Below are 23,088 nucleotides of genomic sequence, written 5' to 3' on the forward strand. Positions count from 1 at the left end.
TCTTATTTGTGTGTTGCACGCATTAAGATGTTCATTGGGAGAAATATCTGTTTATTTGGCTAAAAAGCTTGCCAGATACTGTTTGAATCAGCCTAGAGCTGCCTATTACAAAGGAATTTAAATAGTACTTTGTATTTGAATATCCCAAAGTGCCTGCAGGCGTACCCTGAAATAGCAGGTGTATAAATGTTGTGTGGGCTCTCCCCATATTCAGGACAGTTTTGGCAGCTACTTATTTTACAAAACTCTGGAGGTTAGGTCTTAAAATCTGATTTCAATCTATGCATCTAGTTTGTGGTTCTAAATTAGAATTCCTTCCTTTTAAAAAAAAAAACTGGCTCTTACTTTAACAGATAAATGATAAGCAGGTACATACACACATTCTGGATTGAGCTATTTTATTTATCACTCTCCCAATATTAATAGGAAGGATACCCCATACTTGAGTGGGGCATTACTGGAAGCATTTTCTTTTGTGGCCACTGTTTGCATGTTAGCTTGTGGGGCAGTTAGCGGAAAATGTATAGCGAATTACAGAATCAAAGATTTGGAAGGGGACATTTAAGACATCAAGTTCAACTCTACTCAGCAGAGGGATCCAAATTAATGTGTTTCTAGTAATAGTTGCATATCCTCTGCTAGAAGAGAGTCAGTAAAGGAGAGCCCACTATCAATCACTGATCCAAGGGCCAACCACTCTTACTATTAGGGAGCTTACCCCATCCTTCAACTGGAATCTTATTTCCAATAAATTAAATTAAATTATTTATGCTACACTCATATGTGGTACCATTTTTTGTGACATCCCTTCAAATAGCAGAAGAATACAATCAAAATCATTTTAATCTTTTCAAGGTAAACATTCCTAATTTCCTTAATCTTTCTCTTCATATGACTTAGTTTCCAGTCTCCTTATCATATTGGCAACTTTCTTCAGCTAGTTGAGTTTCTCTGATTTTTTTCTCAAATGTTGATGCCCAGAACTCAGCAAGGAAGAGGGGGACTATTCTTTCTCATGATCTAGAAACCATACTTCTGTTGATTCAGCCTAAAATTGTACTTAATTTTATTGCAAACACATTGCTGGCTCATATTCAGCTCATTGACCAGACAGTTACAGGAAGATATGATGGTTTAGATTCCACTGTTAATCCTGGTAACTTTTCCACCGCTATTACTATTATGCTTTCAAAATGAATTGCAGAATTACACTTCATGTTTCAGAATTTGAAATATGTGATACTTGCAATATAAACCAAGTGGCTAACCCTAGCTCCAATACTAACAGATCCCCCACCCCCAAAGAACTGTACTCTCAGTTGAGAGTCATTTTAAAGATATTCATATCTACTGCCAGCTCACTTTCTATAATGTGGAATGTTATGATGGAATTATTATTATTGTTGTTGTTGTTGTTGTTGTTGTTGGCTGGTGTGGGTCTTCCGGGCTGTGTGGCCGTGTTCTGGAAGTTCTGTTTCCTAACGTTTCGCCAGCATCTGTGACCGGCATCTTCAGCGGGCAGGAGCACAGACAGGAGCAGTTCTCTCTGTGCCCAGGATGATGTGACCCTTTTGTGGGTATTTATAGAGATCTGAAGGGGGTGGGGATTGGGGGGGTGGGGGATGGGGCGGTTAGGGGGGGTTAGGGGGTGTGTGGGGGTTTGGGTTAATGAGTGGCTGCTTGTTTTGGTGTCAGAATATGTGTGTATCTTCCTGGGGGTTAGGCAGGGTTTTTTCTTCTATTGAGTTGTTAACGAGTGGCTGCTGAGGGTGATTAGCATGTTCATTGTGTAAACTGTTCAGATGCTGGCGAAATGTTAGGAAACAAAACTTCCAGAACACGACCTACACAGCCCGGAAGACCCTCACCAACCATTGTATTCCGGCCATGAAAGCCTTCGACAATACATTATTATTATTATTATTTGAAGCAAATTCTAGCATGAATATAACAATATTCTGATTTTTAAAAAAACCCTACAGCTTTTAAAGCATCTATTTTCTCCTTTTTTAATCTATTTTCTGTAAAGCTTTGGAATCAAAGTACTACAGATAGAGACTCAAAGAAAGAATTCTAACAACAACAACAAAAACTTACAGAGACTGATAGCTTATAGACAATTGGTCTAATTCCACGTAAGTATTTTGCCTCAAAGCAGTCAGTGCAATCCCTACTTAAAAGAGCAAAGCTAGTTGGTGGAGAAATTTGAAGATCGTGATCTAAATGCTGTAAATTACCCTACAAGTGATAAGCAAGGCTGCATCATCTTAAACATTTTAACCAAATAACATTGCAGACTTCCTGCTATAACTTCCTGGTATGCATAGTATAATACAATTGTTTAACTATACATAAAAAATAAAAACCCAACTATCCTTCTATGCCCAAAGATTCAATACAACTAGATAACGGTTTCATTAGAAATCCATGCAAAACATGCAGACTACTAATATTCAGGTGCAAATATTACAAATATCCAGGTGAAAATATACAAAATAATTAAATTCAACTGCACATTCTGAAAAAGAACGCCCTCATTTTGGCTACTAGATGACATATTGGAGGTCACAAAAAACTGAACTGATGCCTGATATCACAGTAGTAGCAACACTCAGCTGACTGTGGCTTATGTTGGGAGACATAAGTAGGGTTAGACCTGGTTAGTACCTGAATGGCAGACTGCTAGATTGTGATTTAAATGAGAAGTTGAAAAATCCTAAAAGGAAGTAATGGCAAACCAGTTCCATATTTGGCAAGCTACAAAGATACTTTCAAACAGTTACTGAGAGCTGAGCTCAACCTGAAAGAAAGTTTATCTACCCACAAGCTAATGGCAACAGCTATATATCTAAGAAATGTTACACATTTCCTTCATTAGCTTTTAGCTTGGCTTGCTGTAATTTTCAGTTACAGCAGGTATAAAGTTCCTGAATATCGGAATTAGTCTTAAAACTTCTTTTCCATTTTCCTTTTGCTTCTGATTCCTGGTCATTTGTACCATTTGAGTCATTTTGAACTCAGAGAACTGCTATCACTTCATTTTCTCTTTTATTGTTTTTTTTTTTTTTACAAATGAAAATCATTCAGCCACTTCTACATATACCACAATTACCCTCCTCCATATTGCTCAGATTTCAGTATGACTCCAACCTTCTCATCACATCATAAGCTCCTCCTATTCCCCCCCCCTTCTTCTATTTGTATTGTAGCGACACTTGACATTGAGAAGAAAGAGTCTGTTGCTATCTTAAAAATAATTTGAGGAACTGGATCTTATTTTTGCCACAACTATCTATTATCATACTCCTTTGAAAATAGTGAAGATAAACTTTATATTTTCCCTTATACCACTCTCTGAATATATTACTAAGCCATCTTTGCCAAATGGGCATGAAAAAATAAAATGTTGCCAGAATACATATGATGATATTGCTTCATCACACCCCAAATAAATTATCCTGACACAGAAATATGATTATCCTTACACAGAAATATGATGCATTAAAGGACCAGTGAATTTTTCCATTATAATAATAATAGTTTGGAAAGAAACAGAAGTACCATTCTTTCCCATGAAGGCCAGATCTGAGATCAAAATGGAAGCAATATGGTAGAATGATCATTCTATGATCTAATGTCCAAAGAAAAGAAAATCACAAATCCCAATAAAAATACAAGGACTATAACCATATCAGCCCATTTACTCCAAGCTGGTGCCTCTAGATGTACAGGGACTGGTGTGGAATTCTGGAAGTTGTTGCTCGTGCACATCTAAGTGGCATCAGGATGGAGATCACCGAGCAACCCAATGGTTACTGTGACATCCTCCTCCCAAAACACTTTAGAAAGATAAATAGCTGTTCTCGTAAGTCACAGCATACAAGCAAATATAACTGCTAAAGCATTGGAGGAATTAGTGTTTTTTATACTCATATAAGATAAACCCCATTCAGGCAATTCACACGTAAGCAGCCTCTTCCATCTGTAAATCATGCTATGCTAAGTCCTGGGAGGCTGGCAAAGTCAGGAAACAAGAACCACTTGGATTTCTGGAAAGATATTTATTACTAGTAAGGTAATATAACATAATGTTGAAAGCCTACCAAAGTAATTCTCCCATACAATTTATACCTAGTGTAATTAAGGCAAAGTTACTCTGAGTCTATTTCTCACACTTCCTCCTTTGCTTAGACTCAAGTATCTCTTCTGCAAAGGCACTGTTTCTTCCCTTAACTGCCTTGCTGTCTCCTCCGTGTTTTTGTGGTCAGTTAAAATTCCATCAAATTACCCCACCTCACCTCTTCAGACTTACTTTCTCCATCCATCATGGTAAGCATAAAGAGCAGTGACTTCCCTGAGTACTAGTCTGAGATGGAAGAACCTGAAGAGGCTGGAATGTTCGCATCTCTCCCCTGTTCAACATCTGAGACTGAAACAGCAGCTTGTGAAGCAGGGGCAATAGGGGCATGGAGTCTTCTTTGTGATCAAAGTCTGGAATAGCAGGAGACAGTTCAGTAGTTCAGGGGGATGGGGCTTGCATGGAAATTTCAGATGAAACTGGTAGACAAGTTGCGGCATGTGTACCTTTTCTGCCACTTCCCACAATCTGTATCAGGGTAGTTTACCAGTAATTTTCTAACCATTCCTCCTGCATCTAGAACCCAAAATATACTCCAGTTTGTATTCCTCTTCCCTGTATACCAGCACTGGGGGTGGGAAGAGGAGATGGGACAAGGTGGCACTCCCACACAAGAAAAAAGTGGTGAAACATTGGATCTATTGTCAGAGAAATAGACAACTGCAAATGGAAGGCCACTAGGCCGATCTGAGCAGTTACAGAGAAAGGGCCAATAAGCTTTGAATTCAGTTTCTTGCACAAGGAAGAGAAAGGTAAAAACTTAGGGCAAAGCCACACCAAATACCCCAAGGCAATCCAGGCACCTTCCTGCCCTTACATATCTGCTAACTGTTTATTCCCAGCCTTAGCAAATCCAGCTGTTCCCTTAAGAGGAACTGTGACACCTGTCTCTCATGGAGAAAATCAGAAGCTTGAGGATCTGTAGAGGCAGGTGTGAGGAGGCCAAATGGCAAGGTTATAACCCTAAACTGCTTGAACTGGAAGCATGCCAATAGAGGAAGGCAGAGAGTAGTTATACAAAAATTCTGCAAATGGCAATAAATCAGGTTAATTGTCCAATTGATAGGACATCATAGCAACACAAGTATAGCATTGGTCTTCTCTATCCCCCCATTTTATCTCTGGTTGAGGAGATTAGGACAAATGAATATGAATGTCCACTAACTGAAAGATAGTGTTCCAGAACCAGAATGTAAATTGAGAGCCACAATCTGAGATCAAACGATAAACTAAGTTCCTGTATGGGAAAAAGCGGTCTAGAAAAGCTGTGCTATTTCAAAAGAGATGGTAGCCCTTTATAGAGAATAAAATGAGCCACCTTGGTAAACAAATTCACTACTACTAGAACGGTCATAAAACCCTGCACATCTAGGAGATTAGTAATCAAGTCCTGGGAAACTGTGCCCCATGATCCAATGAGGGAGTGAAGTGGATGGAGCAAACTGGCTGACTTAACAGAAATACTGTAATGGCATGTGGAGATTTCCTTGGGAGACAGGTGGAAGAGCCACAGACTAGACAATGGTCAGACAAATGGCAGATGAGTCTGCAGAAGGAATGTGAGCATGGCAAATGTCTCAGAAGGGACCCTGCCTAGTTTCTTGGACTGTAAAGGTGAGGGGAGAGAGTTTCAGACATGCAATGTAACCTTACAATAAAGTTACAGCTAGTACTTCTGGGTGTGGTTCTTGTCTGGACTACCTCATAGGGCTGACAAATAGCCATGGCCTGATAACATCAGGTAAAACACTGTAGCCTTTGTCATCCTCTCTCACCCTTGACCACCAGAAATCTCTAAGTAAGAGATGCAGTGTCTTAAAAATTCACCCATGTCCTGCATTTGTATTGTTGTGGCAAAGTTTCTCAGAGGAAGAGGAATGGCCACTGTGAAAAACTTGCCTTTCAATCACAAAAAATGGCAGAGTAGAGGTTGGAGGAAAAAGTGAGTTTCAAGTCCTGAAAGACTGCTTGTTTTATGAGTAGACCACTTAAACTGGTGAACTTTTTTCAGAAGCCAAATTAGTGGTCTTGTGCAGTCAACGAAATCAGGAATGAAATTTATGTAAATTTACATTGGGCATATTTCACATTTCTAGGTACCTGCCTTATAAGAATGGATTGCACCTCTGTTCCCCTTTTCTAGAGATCTGATAACCTAAAAAGTCCAAGGCAGGAAGATCAAACACACATTTTTCCAACTTAGCATACATCTTGTGTTTGAGTAGGTGTTTGTGTAGGTGCTCTAACACATTTCTGACCTGAATAGAATGCAGAAAAGGATCTTCTGAAAAAAAATTAAAATGTCATCCAGGTAAGCTACCACATATTTGTCCAGAATATCTAAGGCCATCTCATTCATGAATGTGGAAAAGACCACAGGCAGTTAACTAGACCAAAAGCACTTTCAAACTTGCCATAACAAGTTTCAAAGGCTGTTAAATTAAATATTCATGGTCTTCCTTCATCCAAATTAAAAGGTAAGCTCCTCTCAAGTCCAATTTGTGAAAATGCATGCCTTCTGAAAGTAGAGAAAGACCCGAAATTAGAGGCAGTAGGTAATGATTTTTAATGGCTACAGAATTGAGAAGTCTATAGCCATGAACTGGTCTCAAAGAAGAATGATCTTTCATTTTTATATTAAAAAAAATAGCACAGCAGAGGAGATGAAGGGTGAATAAAACCTTTCTTCAGATTGTCATCTAGAAATTCCTTTAAAGCTGTTAACTCTTGAATAGACTTCAGGTATTGCCATTTAGCTGGGATCCGGGCTCCAAGTAGCAAATTGATACTATAGTCATATGGATGATGTGGAGGCAAGGGGGCAGCTTCCACTTCCTCCCAAAACGTGAGTAAAATCTGCATACTTTTCTGGCAAAGAAGGAGGCTCAGACAGTGGTATGGGAAAAAGAAGAGTCCAATGCCTACAATTGGATAGGCACTGCAGTTGGTGCTGTTGACATGGTTAAGAAAGAAGTAAACCTTTGCTCCCAGTGAATATCAGGATCATGTGTTTGTAGCCAGTCTGTGCCTAGGACAGTTGGGACTTGCAAGGACGCATACAGTTGCAAGAATTCTTCATGGTCATTTATTCTTAGCTGCAAAGAAGTTGTACATTGCAGGATTTGAGGGGACTGCCACTGATTGTCTCCACTGGCATGGGCTTTTCCAGCAGCTATTTGTGCAAACCCAACTGCTGCACAATTGCCTCACTTATGAAATCAGCAGTCTCCCCAGAGTCCAAAAAACCGGATAGCTGGACTTCTGGGCCTGTGGAGGTGAAAAGACTAATGGGGATTACAAAATGCAACTGTCTGGTGTTCAATGTCAGAGCTCTCTCTTTAATGGTCTGAAGCCCCACTACTAATGTCAGGGCTTTGGAGCAATTCAGGTATTTACTCACAAGGTGTCCTAAGTCTCCATAGGAGCTATATTTTTTAGCCAGTTCAAAGAAATGAAGAACAGCGGGGCAAGCTGCTGCTAAATTACCAGGTCTACCACAGTAAGAACATAACCTGAGGTCTCATCCTTGTTGTTTCTCTGCTGCAGACAGGGATCTCTTCACTGTCCCTGTTTGCATGGCTCCATACCATTGGAGTCTGAGGAGAAAACTGGGGAGGGAGGAAGGTTAAGGAAAGGCTATGAAACCATCTCCCTCTGTTATCTTCTCTGTGCCTTAACTCTCTAGCCTACCACACATGTTAAAATAACTCTTCCAAGGTCTCTGGTGTGCTTTGTCTAATTCATCCCTCAGTTTATTGGAAAGGCCTTCCTGAAACTGGTCAATCAGAGCCACTGGTTAATCATTCCAGGGCACATTGCTGATATATAACCAAAAATCTGCTACCTACTCCTGTGTTTTTCTCCTTGCTGCAATTTACAAATCTCCTGATTAGCAGTTAATCACCTGTCGGGGTAATCAAATGCAACTTTGAACTTCTGCATAAAATCTTGATAGCTTCTATTATTGCTTTCAATTAATGAAAATTGCCCATCTGCCTGCTTTAAAAGGCTGAGAACGAATGCCACCTTGGTTCAATCTGTAGGGAACTATACTGGCCTGCCTAACATTCATTCATTCATTCATTCATTCATTCATTCATTCATTCATTCATTCATTCATTTATTTATTTATTTAAATTTATATAGCTGTCCATCTCACATATATGACTCTGGGTGGCTTATAAACAATTAAAAGAAATATAAAAATGGCAAGAAAGTACAATGCAATTATTTAAAAGCAAGAAAAAGAACAATTTAAAAGCATATAAAAACTATCATAAAATACATAAAACTCACAGCTGAGGTAATCCCATTCTTTGAAATGATCAGTACAGTTACTGTACCAATTCCACTGAACAACATGAACATCATGTGTTACGTACACCACAAGTATGTAAAACCCGGATTGCTCAATCTATTTGAATTCCCACTGTGGGCACCCCTTATTGGTTTACTACCACAAGGTACTGGTTAGCAACTCTTTGGTATTTATTTATTAATTTACTATACAAAAAAGAGAAAAAAATGAAAAGAACAAAAATCAGAAATAAAGAACAAAAAATTAAAAGGGAAAAAGGGAAAAGAATAAAAACATATTACACTGTATATTACATAGGAAAAATAATTTAGCTGAATTTTTAAATACATCATCAAACCTTGCTCATTCAATATATTAATTGGTCTTTCTATTGTATCAATAAAGAGTTGTTTCATATAGATAAAGTAAACATACACTGTATCAACAATCCAAACTTTAAAATCTAATACTGCACTATCTTATAAAACTAAAGAGTAATCTTTGTTGCTGCCCTCAATACTTGCTAAATCAATAATTCATTATATACTTCCAGGTTTTTGATTTCTAATTCAAGGGCACACATCTTTATATCATATTGATGTTTGTAGCACCATATTAACTACATGATGGATATTAAACAAAATGGTGCAATATGGGGACAAGCCCATATCTTATGAGCAAGTATCCTTTTATTAAATTTATACTTCTAACATAATGAAGTTGATAGCCAACTCTTCTAAACCATTTTCTGAAGTGTCAAATAAATATGACAAAAATATTTTGTTAATTAATCTCCTCTTAAGATTAAATAAGAAACTTATTTAATAGAAATAAGCTTAATATTCTTTAAAACCCTAAGCCATTTATTAATTAATATGGGATATTCCAAATCTTTATTATAGATTATTTGCAAATAATGAATACCTATCTTAGTAATACTTTTTAATTATTTATTTTTTTAAAAAGAACTATAGACTTAGAATCATTCAAAACACATTTCAATATTGACAATAATTTGAGAGCTATAGACACTCCTAATGTATCTGGACCAAATTATTAAATCTAAATATGTTTTAATTAAATATTCTCCCATTTTGCAGCTTTAAATAATCCAAATTTCTCTTGCAATAATTCAGATGATTTAAAAACTGAGTTGTTAATAAGCTGATCAAAAGAATTAATACTCCTGTTTGGCCATGGTTTCAAGAAAAGTCATAAGCAATTTTAAAACAAGGATTGTCCCAGAGTGTCAGTTTGTGATATCAAAGGGCAGAATGTATGAGCCTTTCAGAATCAGTCAGTGGAATCTGCTTGAGTATGTTCCTTTTTCAGCAAGGCTCTCTTGCCTAACTCCTGTTGATCTCTTGTGTGACTGTCAGATGTATCTGACAAATAGACAGGCTTCTTTTTTCAGGTGCCTATGTTTTATATTTTATGGATTTTAGAAACTCCTGGTGTGATAACATCCCATACATAATAATTTCTGTTCCAGAAGATAATGCTAAGGATTTTTTAAAAAATATATAGATATTTCATGCTGTTACCTGAATAAGGTGTTGTAACGAATGGGCAAACCACATTTCCTCTTCACATTCAACCAGACAGCAGTCAAGCCCCACAGAGGTGGGCAAGACCAAGGAAGCAAGGAATATACAGATTTCAGTCAGGCATCTTTAATGCTCAATTGGAATAAATACAGAATCTTGGGCATGATCATAGAAATTTCCCAGCCTTGTTTACAGTGAGTTAATTAAGGTGGAGCCTCTCTGAATCTTTTGAGATGCTTTTTCCCACATTTCTACCCACATGAGCTGAGGGGCTGTCAACTAACTTGGCCATTGCTATTACTTTCATTCCTTTCCCCAACCTCTCACATCACCAATATAGATATGCCTAAGCAAACAGTTGGGAGAATCCATAATAACTTCAAATGCAATAACATACACTGAACATGACCCACATCATCATCTTTTTGGCTAGAAAGAATGACAGCTTTGGGCGTTTTTGGAATCCTGGCCCCCAGAAAGAGATGAAGAAAAAGAGTTTTCCCTGAGCAAAACTAGGAGGAGATTCTTCAGGCCCTCCTCTCTTGTTTAAAAAAAATATTTGTCTTGAGATAAAAGGAAGGGAGATAGCTGGGAGATATGAAAAGAAACAGATCATCTGGGAAGGGTTCAAAAAGAAAGAACAGCCAGGAGAGAGAGAAAGAGAGAGTGAGGAACAATGTAAGCAAGATACATACTGGAAAGAACATCTATCTTTTGTGAGTTTTTTTTTTTTTTAAATCTGCGCTCAGTCATTACTGACTCTGCAGTGACTGCTTGGATGAGTCCTTGCAGTTTTCAAGGCAAGTGTTTCGGAAGTGGTTTGCCAGAGCCTCCTTCCTAGAGCAGAGCCCAGCTGGCGTGCACAGGAGGCGGGGTTTCTGTTGCTTCTTCTGGTTCTAAGATGAGGAAGGTTATTGAAACATATGCCAGAAATCTATTGGGTTAGGGTAAGGTAACCCAACGGGAGCCAAAAAGAAGTGCTCCCAAAATTTGGCTTGAAGATTGCAATGTATAGGAATCAGGTATTAGTCAGGACTAGTTAGCTGAAAAAGTGAGCTGAGGAAAATCTCACATCTTCTCTGAGATAAGAAAAAAGTTGTAGGTAAGGATTTGTAATCAGATTCTTTGTTTTAAAATATGCTTGTCTATTGCATGGTCTCTGATATTCTGAATATGTTTGCTAATTCTTTTAAAAAGTTTGCCACTGTTTCTTGTACCACATTTTACTGTCTTTTTTACTAATTCAAGTCTTGTAAATTTTGTATCATCTTAAGTTTTTTGAACCTCAGATCCTACCCATCTGGATTTGTGTCCAATCTCCCCATAATATTTTATGGGAGGGAGGTGTCTGTGATGCTGGTTGCATTTTTATCAGTGCTAAATGACTTATTCTATCTAATTCAAATTGTTTGGGCATTTGGCTATGCAAGCTAAAAGAAAGCTTTCCTTTTTGTTATAATTAATAAAAATGATATTTAAATCATAAGATAGTTGCTGTTGTTTCCATCTCCTCAAAAGATAGTGCTGCTGGCCACATAGCTCAAAGAAATGAGGGCTGGAGGTGACCCTACAGAGTTTAATTTTCCATCATTATTATTACTACTATTATCATTGTCATTAATGGGAAGAAGCCTATTTAAAGTATGTCCTTCCTCCAGAAAGATGGGAAATGGAAGTGGGAAACTTCATAACTACATAACCCATAAATAGAAACAGGATCATGTACCTTGGCAGTGGACACAGATAAGCTACAGTGTACACCCTACTGGTAATTTTTTACAGGCATATTATGCAGGGTATTATGTATGAAATGCATTCCCTTTGGGTAGAAAAATAGTACTGATAAGTAAGAGTAATTCTCATTGGTTAAGTGAAAAAACAAATTAAAGCAATTACCTTTACCACTTATGCAGGCAGAAATAGATACACAACCAATAAATACACTTTTAGCTTAGCAAAGCTTTAAGTTCTCATAGTTTTTAAATATCTCATCTTTCAAATAATAAGTCTTCTGTTGAACTTGTGCACTACTTGCAATATGATCTTGGAATCAATTATATTTTAGGAGTTCTTTAATTATATACTCTACTGAGATTGAAAAATAGGGATCTGAATTAAATGGATAAAATCAGAGAAAACTCAACACTTACCTGTATGTATTTGTGCATGAACCAGGAAGCTTGTTTTCCATCATTCACTGATTCTACTGTAGTGTTGGCCAGGCCACTGATGTCACCACCTGCAAAAATCCCTGGTTCACTTGTCTGCATAGTCTCCAGATCAACTTCGGGGAGACCCCAACTGTTAAACTTGAGAGGATACAGAGCTTCTTTTACTGTAATGAAAGGAAAGAGGATAAGAGAGATCAAAGAAACTTTGTAAACAAAACAATCCTTGAGTGATGCATTTATCAGGGACTGCCAGGCTTGCAGCATAATATCCAGGGCTTAAATCTGGGACCAAGTCTAGAGGATTACTGTAGATGGTGTGACCACATGTCACAGCTTTCACATAAGGGAACAAAGGTATGTAATAACATTCATTCCCATTGTTTTCCTATAGCATGAAATATATGGACTAACCTATTCTTTTATCATTCCTATGAAGTTGGTCTCCTATCTATTCTAATCAGAGACACGGGTGTTCCTTTAGAGATACCGCTTAAGCTCAGAATTGGCTTCATAAGATACCCATAACTATTGCCATCTTCTTCTCTTCCATCAAAGTCTACCTTTCAACAGTTGTGGCAATAAGAAGAGGTTTCTTGCAAATGTCTCTAATGTTGTGATTGTGAATCGCAGCATCCATATATGATAGAATTTAGGAAACTAAATTCTCTAGGGTATCTGAACCCTCAATATGGACATTACATGGCCTCAGAAAGCTTTATTTCCTGGGTGCCAATACCCATTGTGGTGCCGTTTCAATATTTAAGAATCTAGACAAGACCTCAGAAAGGCTTCCAATGAAGTTTTCTCAGTGTTACCACTCTTAGGTCAATGTTGAAGTAAGATAAAAGAAATATGGCGAGACTCAAGTCTCCTGAAGTTTGAGGGAAGCTGTTTGTACCTGGTTATGCATCTGATGATTTCAGGGAAAAGAAAATGAGTTACTTTGACTTATTGCACTTCACATTCAAATCCTTTGAATTCAAAAACCCTCCATCTGGTTTGGATTAGGTGGTCTCATATACATATGGATGAAAGTGTAGATACAATATGTGATGTGTTTGCTTTCAAAACATTAGCTATGCAAAAATAGTAATTGGATGCTAGCTCTCCTTCCTCTCACCCCCACTCCCAATTTCAGATAGTTCACTAGAAAATGTGGGCAATACATGAGCATGAGGGGAATGCTAATGTTTTTATTTTCCTCGCCCAGTACTTGTGTGTTCCTGGTAAAAGTTGTAGGAAACAGAAAGTTGCCATAGCAATCAATCAAGCATTATGTAGGCTATAGCTTAGTTTTCATAAACAACAGATGAGGTGCTAAAAACTGTCTCTGGACTATACTGTGTCAAGCTGTAAGTAAAGGAATCACATGATAAAATGCTATTCTGTGCATTTTTTAGTACATGTATTAACTAGCAGCTCAGCAAAAAAAAAAAAAGATAGGAAAAAAAAATAGGCCAAAGAATCCTGCTTCCTGAGGTGCTAGCTTTCTAAAAGATTTATGCATGCATGCATGCCTTCGAGTCAGTCTTTATTCCTGGTGACTGCCTGGGCTAGCCCCTGCAATTTCTTGGCAAGATTTCAGGAGTGGTTTGCCACTGCTTGCTTCTTCCTAGGGCTGGGAGAGAGTGACTTATGCCTAAGTCAGGACTACAACTCACAGTCTCCTGGTTCCCAACCTACAGCCTTAACCACTACACCAAACTGGCTCTCATTTATTTATTCATTTACTAACTTACTTACTTACTTATTTATCACGTTTATATAGCTACTTATCTCATTAGTGACTCTGGGCGGTATACATAATAAAACTATCCAATTATATAAAAACCAATTAAAAATACAATCAAAATAAATTAGAAAGATAAAAAAAAAATGGCAAAAAAAAAAAAACATACAGAGAGTGCATTCCAGTTAACCATCATGTAACTGTCTAGCAGGCTCCACTCTGTCAAGGGATCCCCAAGCCAGGTGACAAAACTATGTTTTAAGGGCCTTCCGGAAGGCCAACAAAAGATGCTTGTTTTTCCTTCACAGGAACTGCTGAGATTGAAAATATGAAACCCTGGATCAGATTTCTCTCTCTGTTTCGTTTTTTGAAAATTAGGACAATTTGAACAGTTCACAGGGCAAGTTGACCCCATCTCGTTCTTACTATAGCATGGTGATAATATATTGAATCAGACTTACTTTTAAGTAATCTAATCAGATATCAGTTTCAAACCTCCTTTGGCCATATTTCCTCAGTAGCTTGGATCAGCCATTCCCTCACCCTAATTACCTCACAGGAAACCTCTGGGGATGGAAGGTGTGTGGGCGCCCTTGTATTTTGCCTTTCAAAACTAGCAAAAGAGTACACACACATAATAAATAATACATGGTTATAGTAAAAGAAATAAAGAAATGAGATATAAAGGGGTAGTAGACTGAATATTTTTCTCTTGCCTTTTTATGATAAAAATCATCTTAATTTGCCATAAAAGGCTATACAGTCACCTTTGCCATAAAAGGTCACCTTAAAGTCACCTTTGCCATAAAAGGCTATACATTAATAATCTGGGATTGATATAATTGGGTTTTAAGATAGCTCCTTTGTGCAATTCCCTAATATGGTACATTTTTATGACAGGATTGTGTTACCCTGTCTTGAAGAAATTTTACAATTTATTATCATTTCGTGATGTCCAGTTTTGTTTTGTTTTGTTTGTTTGTTTTACTTCCAAAAGATCTTTCTCTCTCTCGGTCTTTCTCTCTGTAATATTCCTTGGGGACATACCACACACAGATGTAGATTGCTAAGGTCAATTAAACTGATGTAGCTGTGCTGTCATATATGTAAAAGAGAAACCTGCTAGCATTTTTCTCAGTTGTCACAGAACAGTGTCAAATATGTGTTGTTTTTGCACAAAAGGAGCCCACACAGCTGGATTTTGTCTTGGGAAACCTTCCTTAAACTCAAAGCTCTAATTATTGAAAGGAACTAGATTTTTCTTACAAGATTAGCCATTCCCAATGGGCTAAACATTAGATTGATGAAAAGAAATGGAAGAGAGAGTAACAATAGGGGAAGCCCTTCTCCCCACAGTGATACTACTACAGATAGCTATTTCTCTCTTGCAGTTGATCTAGTGATCTGTCCCTTACTACTTGGTTTCAGTGGTAAAGAAATAGGCAGGACTCCAGAGTGGAGATAAAAGCCATATATGACCACAGTTACCTATACTGTATGTGTATTAGGGATTTGTTAGTGGCACCAGATGAGAGAGTTTGGATAATTTTAAGTAATGCTAATCTGCTAGCATATTGCTGATCCAGAAGTATGTTTTTTTCCTACAATAATTCTGAAGTAGAAAAGACAAGTCTTCTGTGAATTTTAAGCAGCTAGACCAAAGATGGTCAATCTTGTGACAGAGGAAGCAAAACAATTTAATTTGGATGAGAATAACAATGAAACAAAAATAGAAAATCTCAAAGAAAAAAAACATTGGGTCATAGGCCAATGAAATAAAAAGGATTCTAGAAAGATGAAGTTGACAGCTAATTTGATAGAAAACAACCCACATTGTTTGCCCTAATTCTGACCCTGGTATCTAGTTACATCATATCAGAAGAACTGGTAAGAACTGGTATCTAGTTACATCATATCAGAAGAACTCAGAGCCAAGAAAGACCATAAAATGAGGGTCATTAGAATCACAAATTCCTTGTTTGATTCTTAGATAGGCAGATCTGAAAAAAGAGACAGTAACGTTTTCACAGACATTGCACAGTTATTCCAGATACTGGAAGTTTATTTTCCCAATGTAAATCTAATGTGAGAAAATACAGATTCATTCAAATGCATGACACAAGAATATTTCATGATTTGTGGCAGAAGATTGTGCTATCTGAGGTCATCTACTAATAAATACCTGACAAACATGAGATACAAACAATGAAGTAAATATTAGATTAGGAAAAGCTTATAAGAACAACTTCTGCCAAAGCCAGTGGAACTATCCGAAATAGAGAGCTTAGTTAATTCTTTCTTGTGTGAGGTTCAGACAGACCTGTTAAGTAAATACTTTACCAATCTTGCTATGGAAATCAGTTAGCTATTCAGACAAGGGAAGGCTGTGCCATGTAAAATAAATTTGCACACTTGAGATAGAATTTTTACCTATTTTAATCTGTAATATAACTTTTTTAGCAAAAAGAGAAATACACTTTTGCCTCAGAGAATGACTGAAGGATAAATACTTTGTGTTTAACACCTCAAGAGACTGGTCTCAATTTGATTGCATACTTTAAAAAAAAACCCCTCTCTTAAGCATGTATGTGTGGTTAACAGTTATGCTAATGGGATAACTAAAACAGAAACAAACAGAAGGGTTTTTATTATAAAGCAATTGCCAAGAGCCATACTTAAGATTTGGGTGGGATTTCATCCTATATGTGGGCAGTGCTCAGTTTGAGGTGGGAAGTTGGGAAGTATTCTCTTTTTCTTTTAACTAAAATGTACTGGTTTTTAGGTGTTAACAATGCAGTTTTGATGTGTTTCACTTATCACATTGGTGGAAACAAATTATTGGCAATTTTCAGCAAACATAGAAGGACCTCCCAGGGGAACAGACAGACAACCTGGGGGCTTCATGTAGCTCTAGAACTGCTGGCTGTCTTCCTCAAGCTAAACAGTTCATCTTTCTTATACCAAAGTGAAAATGCAAAAGAAAGTATTAGATAAGATAGAGCTCTGTTCAATGGTATGACTAAATGCATTGAAAAAAGCTGGTTGGGAACAACGAAAAAGAGAAAGAACACATTGGATATTAGATGTTCACATAGGCACTATCTCAAAATGCATTAGTAGGAAGTAATAATTAGGTTCTGCATCTCATTTTTGATATAGTAAAAAAAAACTATTATGACAAATTAATATGAATACCATATAGGCTGCTAATACTGATAATGTCAAGCCAAATCTCTCTCTCTCTCTCTCTCTCTCTCTCTCTCTCTCCCCCTCTCCCCCCTGAATGCCAAGATAAGATACTGATGAGTTAGACAAAATACCAAGAAAAGAAACTGTTCCACACTTAATTTTAAAACTGGAAATATTTTCATGATCATAAGTGATTAGTCTGCTTTAAAGTCCCAGGGCTTGCAAAAAAAGTAGACTAAAATAAAATAAAAGCAACATATGGATTTGGTCATCTCTAAATTATTTGCAAGCTGCAAAGATTAGCTTTGCTTTCTCCTGAATCTAGAACAGCTGATTTAATTCAATAGCCTTAAGATAATCACTTGGTCTATCTGTAATAAAGCCATCTTAATCCACAATTTAATTGTGGATGAAAAGAGAGAAGTGGCATACATTATCAAAACGTAGGTCGCAAGGTGCCCCTTACTGAGATATGCCAGCCTGGTTTGGGGTACTGCATCAGCCTCAACGACAATGTAATGGGGGATGAGTGGCATTTCTGATGGCCACCAGAAGCTCTGTTCTGCAGATGCATGGATGTGAGGTCCTCTACATATTCAGGTGGACAAGCTAGGAATACTGCTGTTGTATCATCCTCCCACCTGCAGAGCAGCAATCCTGCTCAGAATCAGAGGCTGGTTGAACAGAATCTGAAGAGTTGACTGGGATAACAGCTTGTGATGTTGTCTGGGGAGAATCTGAACCTGTTACTCCTGAGGAAGTAGACAGAGTACTGTGGTTAGGCCTCTACCTTACCTGGCTTGTTCAAACCACCAAAGAGGGGACAAGGAGCTGGGTTTTGGCTATGCTGAACTAATAACTGTCGGAGGAGGAGATATTGATAACCCTGAAGAAGGTTGTAGTGTGCCTCCTCCTTGAGAGGATTCTTCAGATCCAGCCATTCCAGATGATTACTGGCAAGTCTCCAACTTCCCCTTTTTAGGGAAGGTTGTAAAGAAGGTAGTGAGAAGGCAGTTACAAAGAATTTTGGAGGAAATGGATTATCTGGACCCTTTTCAGAGTTCATGACTCTACATAGGACAGAAGCTATTTTCATTGTCCTTGCCAGCGACCTATGGTGAGCCCGACTGATCCTGCTATATCTCTTGGTGACTTTTAATATCATCAGCCACAATATCTTTCTGGACCATCTACAAGGGTTAGGGGTTGGAGGCACCATTCTGTAGTGGCTTTGTTCCTTCCAAGCTGGGGGTTGCAATAACTTTACAGGTAGAATGAGAAATAAGACACTCTGGCAATATGGGATACCTTGGGGTTCAATGCTGTCTCCTATTTTATGTAACATTTACATAAGATCTCAGAAAAGTTTATTCAATGGTTTGGACTATGGTAACATCAATAAGCAGATGACAACCAGTTACACATTGCTGTTCCAAACTGAATGGAAGGTATGGTAGGAGACTTGCCCCAGTGACTGGAAGCTGCAAAGATCTGTGTGGAGAAGAACAGAGTGAGACTCATATAAACAAAATGGAGTGGCTATTAATCCAGAAACCAACCAATGCTGGGATAATTCCAATAGCTTTGAATGGAATTGTGCTCCCCCAGCAAAAGATGGTCCACAATCAGGAATATTTTGGACTCACAGCTCCTGCTAGAACAGGAAGTTGTGGATAGGAGGGAGTTTGCTCAGTTTTGGCTGGAGCACTAATGACAGCTGTTCCTGGAACAGGAGACACTGGCAGCATTTAAGTTCTCATTACTTCTTGAAATATTATAATGCATTCTACACGGGTCTGTCCCTGAAAACAACTAGGAACTTCAGTTGGTGCATGCAACTACCCATGTGCTAGTGGGAACATCCAGATGCAGTTATGTAACACCAGTACTTCAGGAGCTACACTGGCAACCAGCTTGTTTCCAAAAGTCCTACGTGATTTGGGGCCTGGGTATCTGCAAGAATGCTTACTCTAAGTAGAATCTGCCCATCCAAGGTGTGCCAGTAAACAAATTAAATTAATAGTTCCCACTCCTGTCAGAGGCATCCAGTGGAATCAGATTGCCCAGAAGTTAAGATCAGCACCCTCACCTGTTAATATTTAAAAGATTAGCAAAAAGCTGGCTACTTAAGTGACAAATTGAGATTGAAAAACAGCTGATCAGTGTACCTATGATGTATATGGGTACCGTTGTTGTCTCTGTGATTTTATTATTATGTTTATTGTTATTATATGTACTGAATACTTTACTGCATATTGCTTTTGTAAACTGCTTAGTTTTATTTATTTTTTTTACTGAAGTGGCATAAAAAGCACTTGTAATAAATAAAGGAATTGTAAATAATTTTCTTGCATTTTGAACGGGTACTTCATTCTGGCCTGATGACTGTAGTTCAGAGTTGGCAGAAAGAAGGAATGTTTAATCAATTATAATTTATTAACTATGTCTTAATTGTGCCTTTTTCAAAGGAAGTGACATACATGGGAGTTTTTCATTTTACTCCACCAATACTATGAGAAAAGCTTGGCTTTCTGACTCCTGAAGAGTACCATACCAATGACATGACCAATGCATTACTTGGTTAAATAGCCATAGCTGGTGTACAGAACATAAACCACTGAGATTTGTATTCAAATCTTTACTCGGCCAAAAGGCTTATTCAGTAGTGATCTTGGCCAAGTTATCATTTTTTCTCTCTAAATCTACTTTACAAGATCCTTAGTGCTCTTTGTCTTCCTCTAAGTTTTGAAAACTTGAGATAAAATCTTGGGTTGGCATAATTGTATTTTCTCCCATTGCTGGGAGATCATTGAACTACTCTGCCTAAGAAATAGATACTGTGAATTCAAAGTAAACCTGATTAGCTATTATTTCTGCCCATGTCACAGATAAAGAAATATCTTGGGTGTTCTGGAGCAAAAAGAGAATTTTTTTAAATAAGCACAAAAATCTTTACATGTAGTTAATCAACTGACAGCAGAATTGATCCATAAGTGCGTGCATGGATTTTCTTTTAATATATTGGTGGATATTGAACTGAATCATCAGGACTTTGGATCCAAACTTTTATGACTATGTGATTATTCCCATATATTACATTACATTACAATATACTACATTGCATCTTCCATATTACTAGGGTATTCTGGAGGAAAGTCAGGAGAGATCTGGTGACTAACATCCCATGCTATGAATTCTACTGAGATCCCAACAATTTATGACAGGTTTCAAGTATTCCATAGAGACAGGTGGTTACAGAATCTGCAAAGGTCATGGACAGAAGCATATAAATATTACCAAATGATGTGACACCAAGACAGAAGTAAAATTGTTTTGTATACTACATTACAGTTCAAACTGCTATATACATTGAGTAAATAGACACAAATGGAAAAACATCAACCAATTATAGGCCACTTTGTGGGGGGCAGGCAAACTCCAGTAATATTAAGATATATTGGTAAGCCAGAAAATATTTTAATTAGCAAAACAAATCAAATGGAAAAGATTCCTCAAATAAAGCTTTAAAAGTGATACAGTGTGTGCTTGACTGCCACGACTAATTATGTATCCATGTAATGTGTGTTCAATTTGGGCTTATTTAAATAGCAGAAATGCTCATTAGCTGCAGTATATCTGTGAAGCCTCAGTAAACAGTTTAATGGTATTTTATGTTTAACCAATTTCATAAGTTCCTGTAATTTTGGCGTTTGCAACTCATTAATGTTATTTTTGATATGTATCTTATAGCCTTCTTTCCTTGAAAGCTGGCAGTATATTTGTGACTACATCTAGAAAAAATAGTAATTTTCAGCTTAAACCTTTGCTTGTGAATGACAACGATGACAACAACAAAAGCAATAGTAGGAATAGTATTAACAACAGGAATTCCACAAAGTAAGCTAATTTGGTTCTTTTCCTTTAAAGACATATATAAAGAAAAGTTTGGAAGGAGGGAAGTTAAGACTTTAAACCGTCCTGGTTTGTCTTATTAGGGAATTAAATCATGTGAAAAAGTATACTTAGGAGCTTTTCCTATAATATTAGATACATTTCTCAGGATCTTTTTATTATATTATTGAGCAAGGACAAATTCATCAAAACCGTCTTCTCAAAAAGTATAATGAGAGTACTTTCTATTGTCTTGCTCTCTCTGGAAGACTACTCCAAAGATGAAGTTTACTGCTAAGAACATGATAAGCAGGGTTCTCATGGAAAGCATTGCTAGGATTGACCTCATTATCATAATGGATCACAATAGTCCAACCCAGAGACTGAAACTCCACCAAGCCCCTTGATTCTATCCCAAATCTTGGATTCAGCCTGATGGTCCTCATAGATGACCCTCTCTGGAGAATAGACAGAAGCAATGTGTCCTGTCTTTATCCTGTTTGATCAGTCAGCAGCTTCTGATATCATCACTCATAGTATCTTCCAGGACTATTTCTGTGAGAGTGGTTGTTCTGCTGCTGGTGGAGACAATCTAACAGAACACATGGCTTCTGTCTAAGCAATTGCTTCTGACTAACCAATTGCTTCTGACTGTGCCTCTGCATCCTGGAATCTCTGCTGCAGGGTGCTGCAAAGTACTATGTTGTTTCAAATTCCATGTAACACTATAGGAAGCCATGGAAAAGATCTTGGGGAAGCCATCCAAAAGCCATTAAGACTACAACAGGTGCAGAAGCATATGTAAATCCAGGGAGGTGGGAAAATATTAAAAAGAGACTTAAACTGGCTCCCCCGAACTCCCTGGTGTATAAGAGGGAGGGAAGAGAAAATATAGGCAGCCTATCTCAACAGAATATAGTTCTAGTTTTTCTGTACACTCAGTTTCCTGATCTGGTCAACCCCATATGGCTGACAAACATCTATATGAACCTAATAGGAGAGGACATCAGGAATTTGGGGGTTAGGTGCCACCAATATGGTGATGAGACTTACCACTACATCTCCATCAGCATCTGAATCAGGAAAGATTATACATTTTCTGAACCAATACCTGGACACAGTGGCAACGCAGATAAGAACCAAAACAACTTGTAGTTGAGTGGTCCTGCATATAGAAATTGAGAGGGTGAGAGTGCCTATTCTGAAGAATTGCATTCTATCTGGAAGGACAATTATATAGATTGTAGACTCAAGTAAACTGGGAGTAGGACTGCCAAGTACTATCTTCTATTGATATATCAATTAGGCCTTTTTCTGGACAGAGATAGTTTAATTACATTGGTTCACAACTAGTCATCTTAAATTAAGATTATCCCTGTCCATGGTATGGACACCAGCAGGTATAGAATGTGATAGACAAATTGCTGAGTTGGGCACTTGGTTATGCATGTTACACCATTACTGAAGCAATTGAACTGGCAGTCAATTAGCTACCAAGCCATGTTCAGGATTTTGCTTTTGAACTAAACAACTCAGGACCAGGATATCTGACCAATAGCTATTCCATTAGAAACCATGTTGATTGCTATCATCATCTGGGGAGGTCTTCCGCACGTGCAAATTGCTTCAGAGTTCCTCCTTAGTGGTGATGCCTGCACTCTGGAACCCTAAATTCATGAGACACTTAGGGTTACACTTTTAATGTGACTATTAAAGACTTACCTTCACTGTATGAATGGGTTTGTTTTGCTGGTATTTTCCTTCTTCCTCACAAATTTTTAATTGACCATTTTTTAAAATTGTTTTAATGTATTGCTTTGATGTAAACAACTTCAAATTTGTAAACTAGGAAGCAGTACCCAGATGAGGTGGGGGAGGGGGAGGGGGAGGAGGAAAAGTTGATGATTAAGATTTGCTCAAGGTCAGAAAACCGAGAAAGACAACAGTGCTTAATTACAAGGAATATCTATTCAAAGGTAACAAGTCTACTCAGAAATGAGTGGTCCTTCTGATTACTTAGCCCTCAATGCACAGGAACTAGTGCTTAGAGTCTCTAGGGACCACAGCAAAAAAGCCTACAGTTGAGAGCAGACTAATGGATTCCTCATTTCCTATTCATTCATTTC

At 37.7% G+C, this 23,088-nt stretch overlaps 1 protein-coding gene across 4 annotated transcripts in view; it reads right to left on the reverse strand.

Annotated features, from left to right (window-relative positions):
- Positions 1 to 23,088, reverse strand: part of DPYD (dihydropyrimidine dehydrogenase) — a 578,647-nt gene that overhangs the window by 265,718 nt on the left and 289,841 nt on the right. For all 4 annotated transcript variants that reach the window (XM_088153490.1, XM_088153491.1, XM_088153492.1 and 1 more), the window contains one exon: positions 12,133 to 12,317. In XM_088153490.1, coding sequence (XP_088009616.1) covers positions 12,133 to 12,317 — 185 coding nt within the window. The remainder of the gene's footprint in view (positions 1 to 12,132; positions 12,318 to 23,088) is intronic.

This window comes from Python bivittatus, unplaced genomic scaffold, assembly GCF_059951505.1.
Source record: "Python bivittatus isolate LINGU-HERP-01145 unplaced genomic scaffold, Pbiv_v1 ctg000700_np1212, whole genome shotgun sequence".
Taxonomy (NCBI): Eukaryota; Metazoa; Chordata; class Lepidosauria; order Squamata; family Pythonidae; genus Python; species Python bivittatus.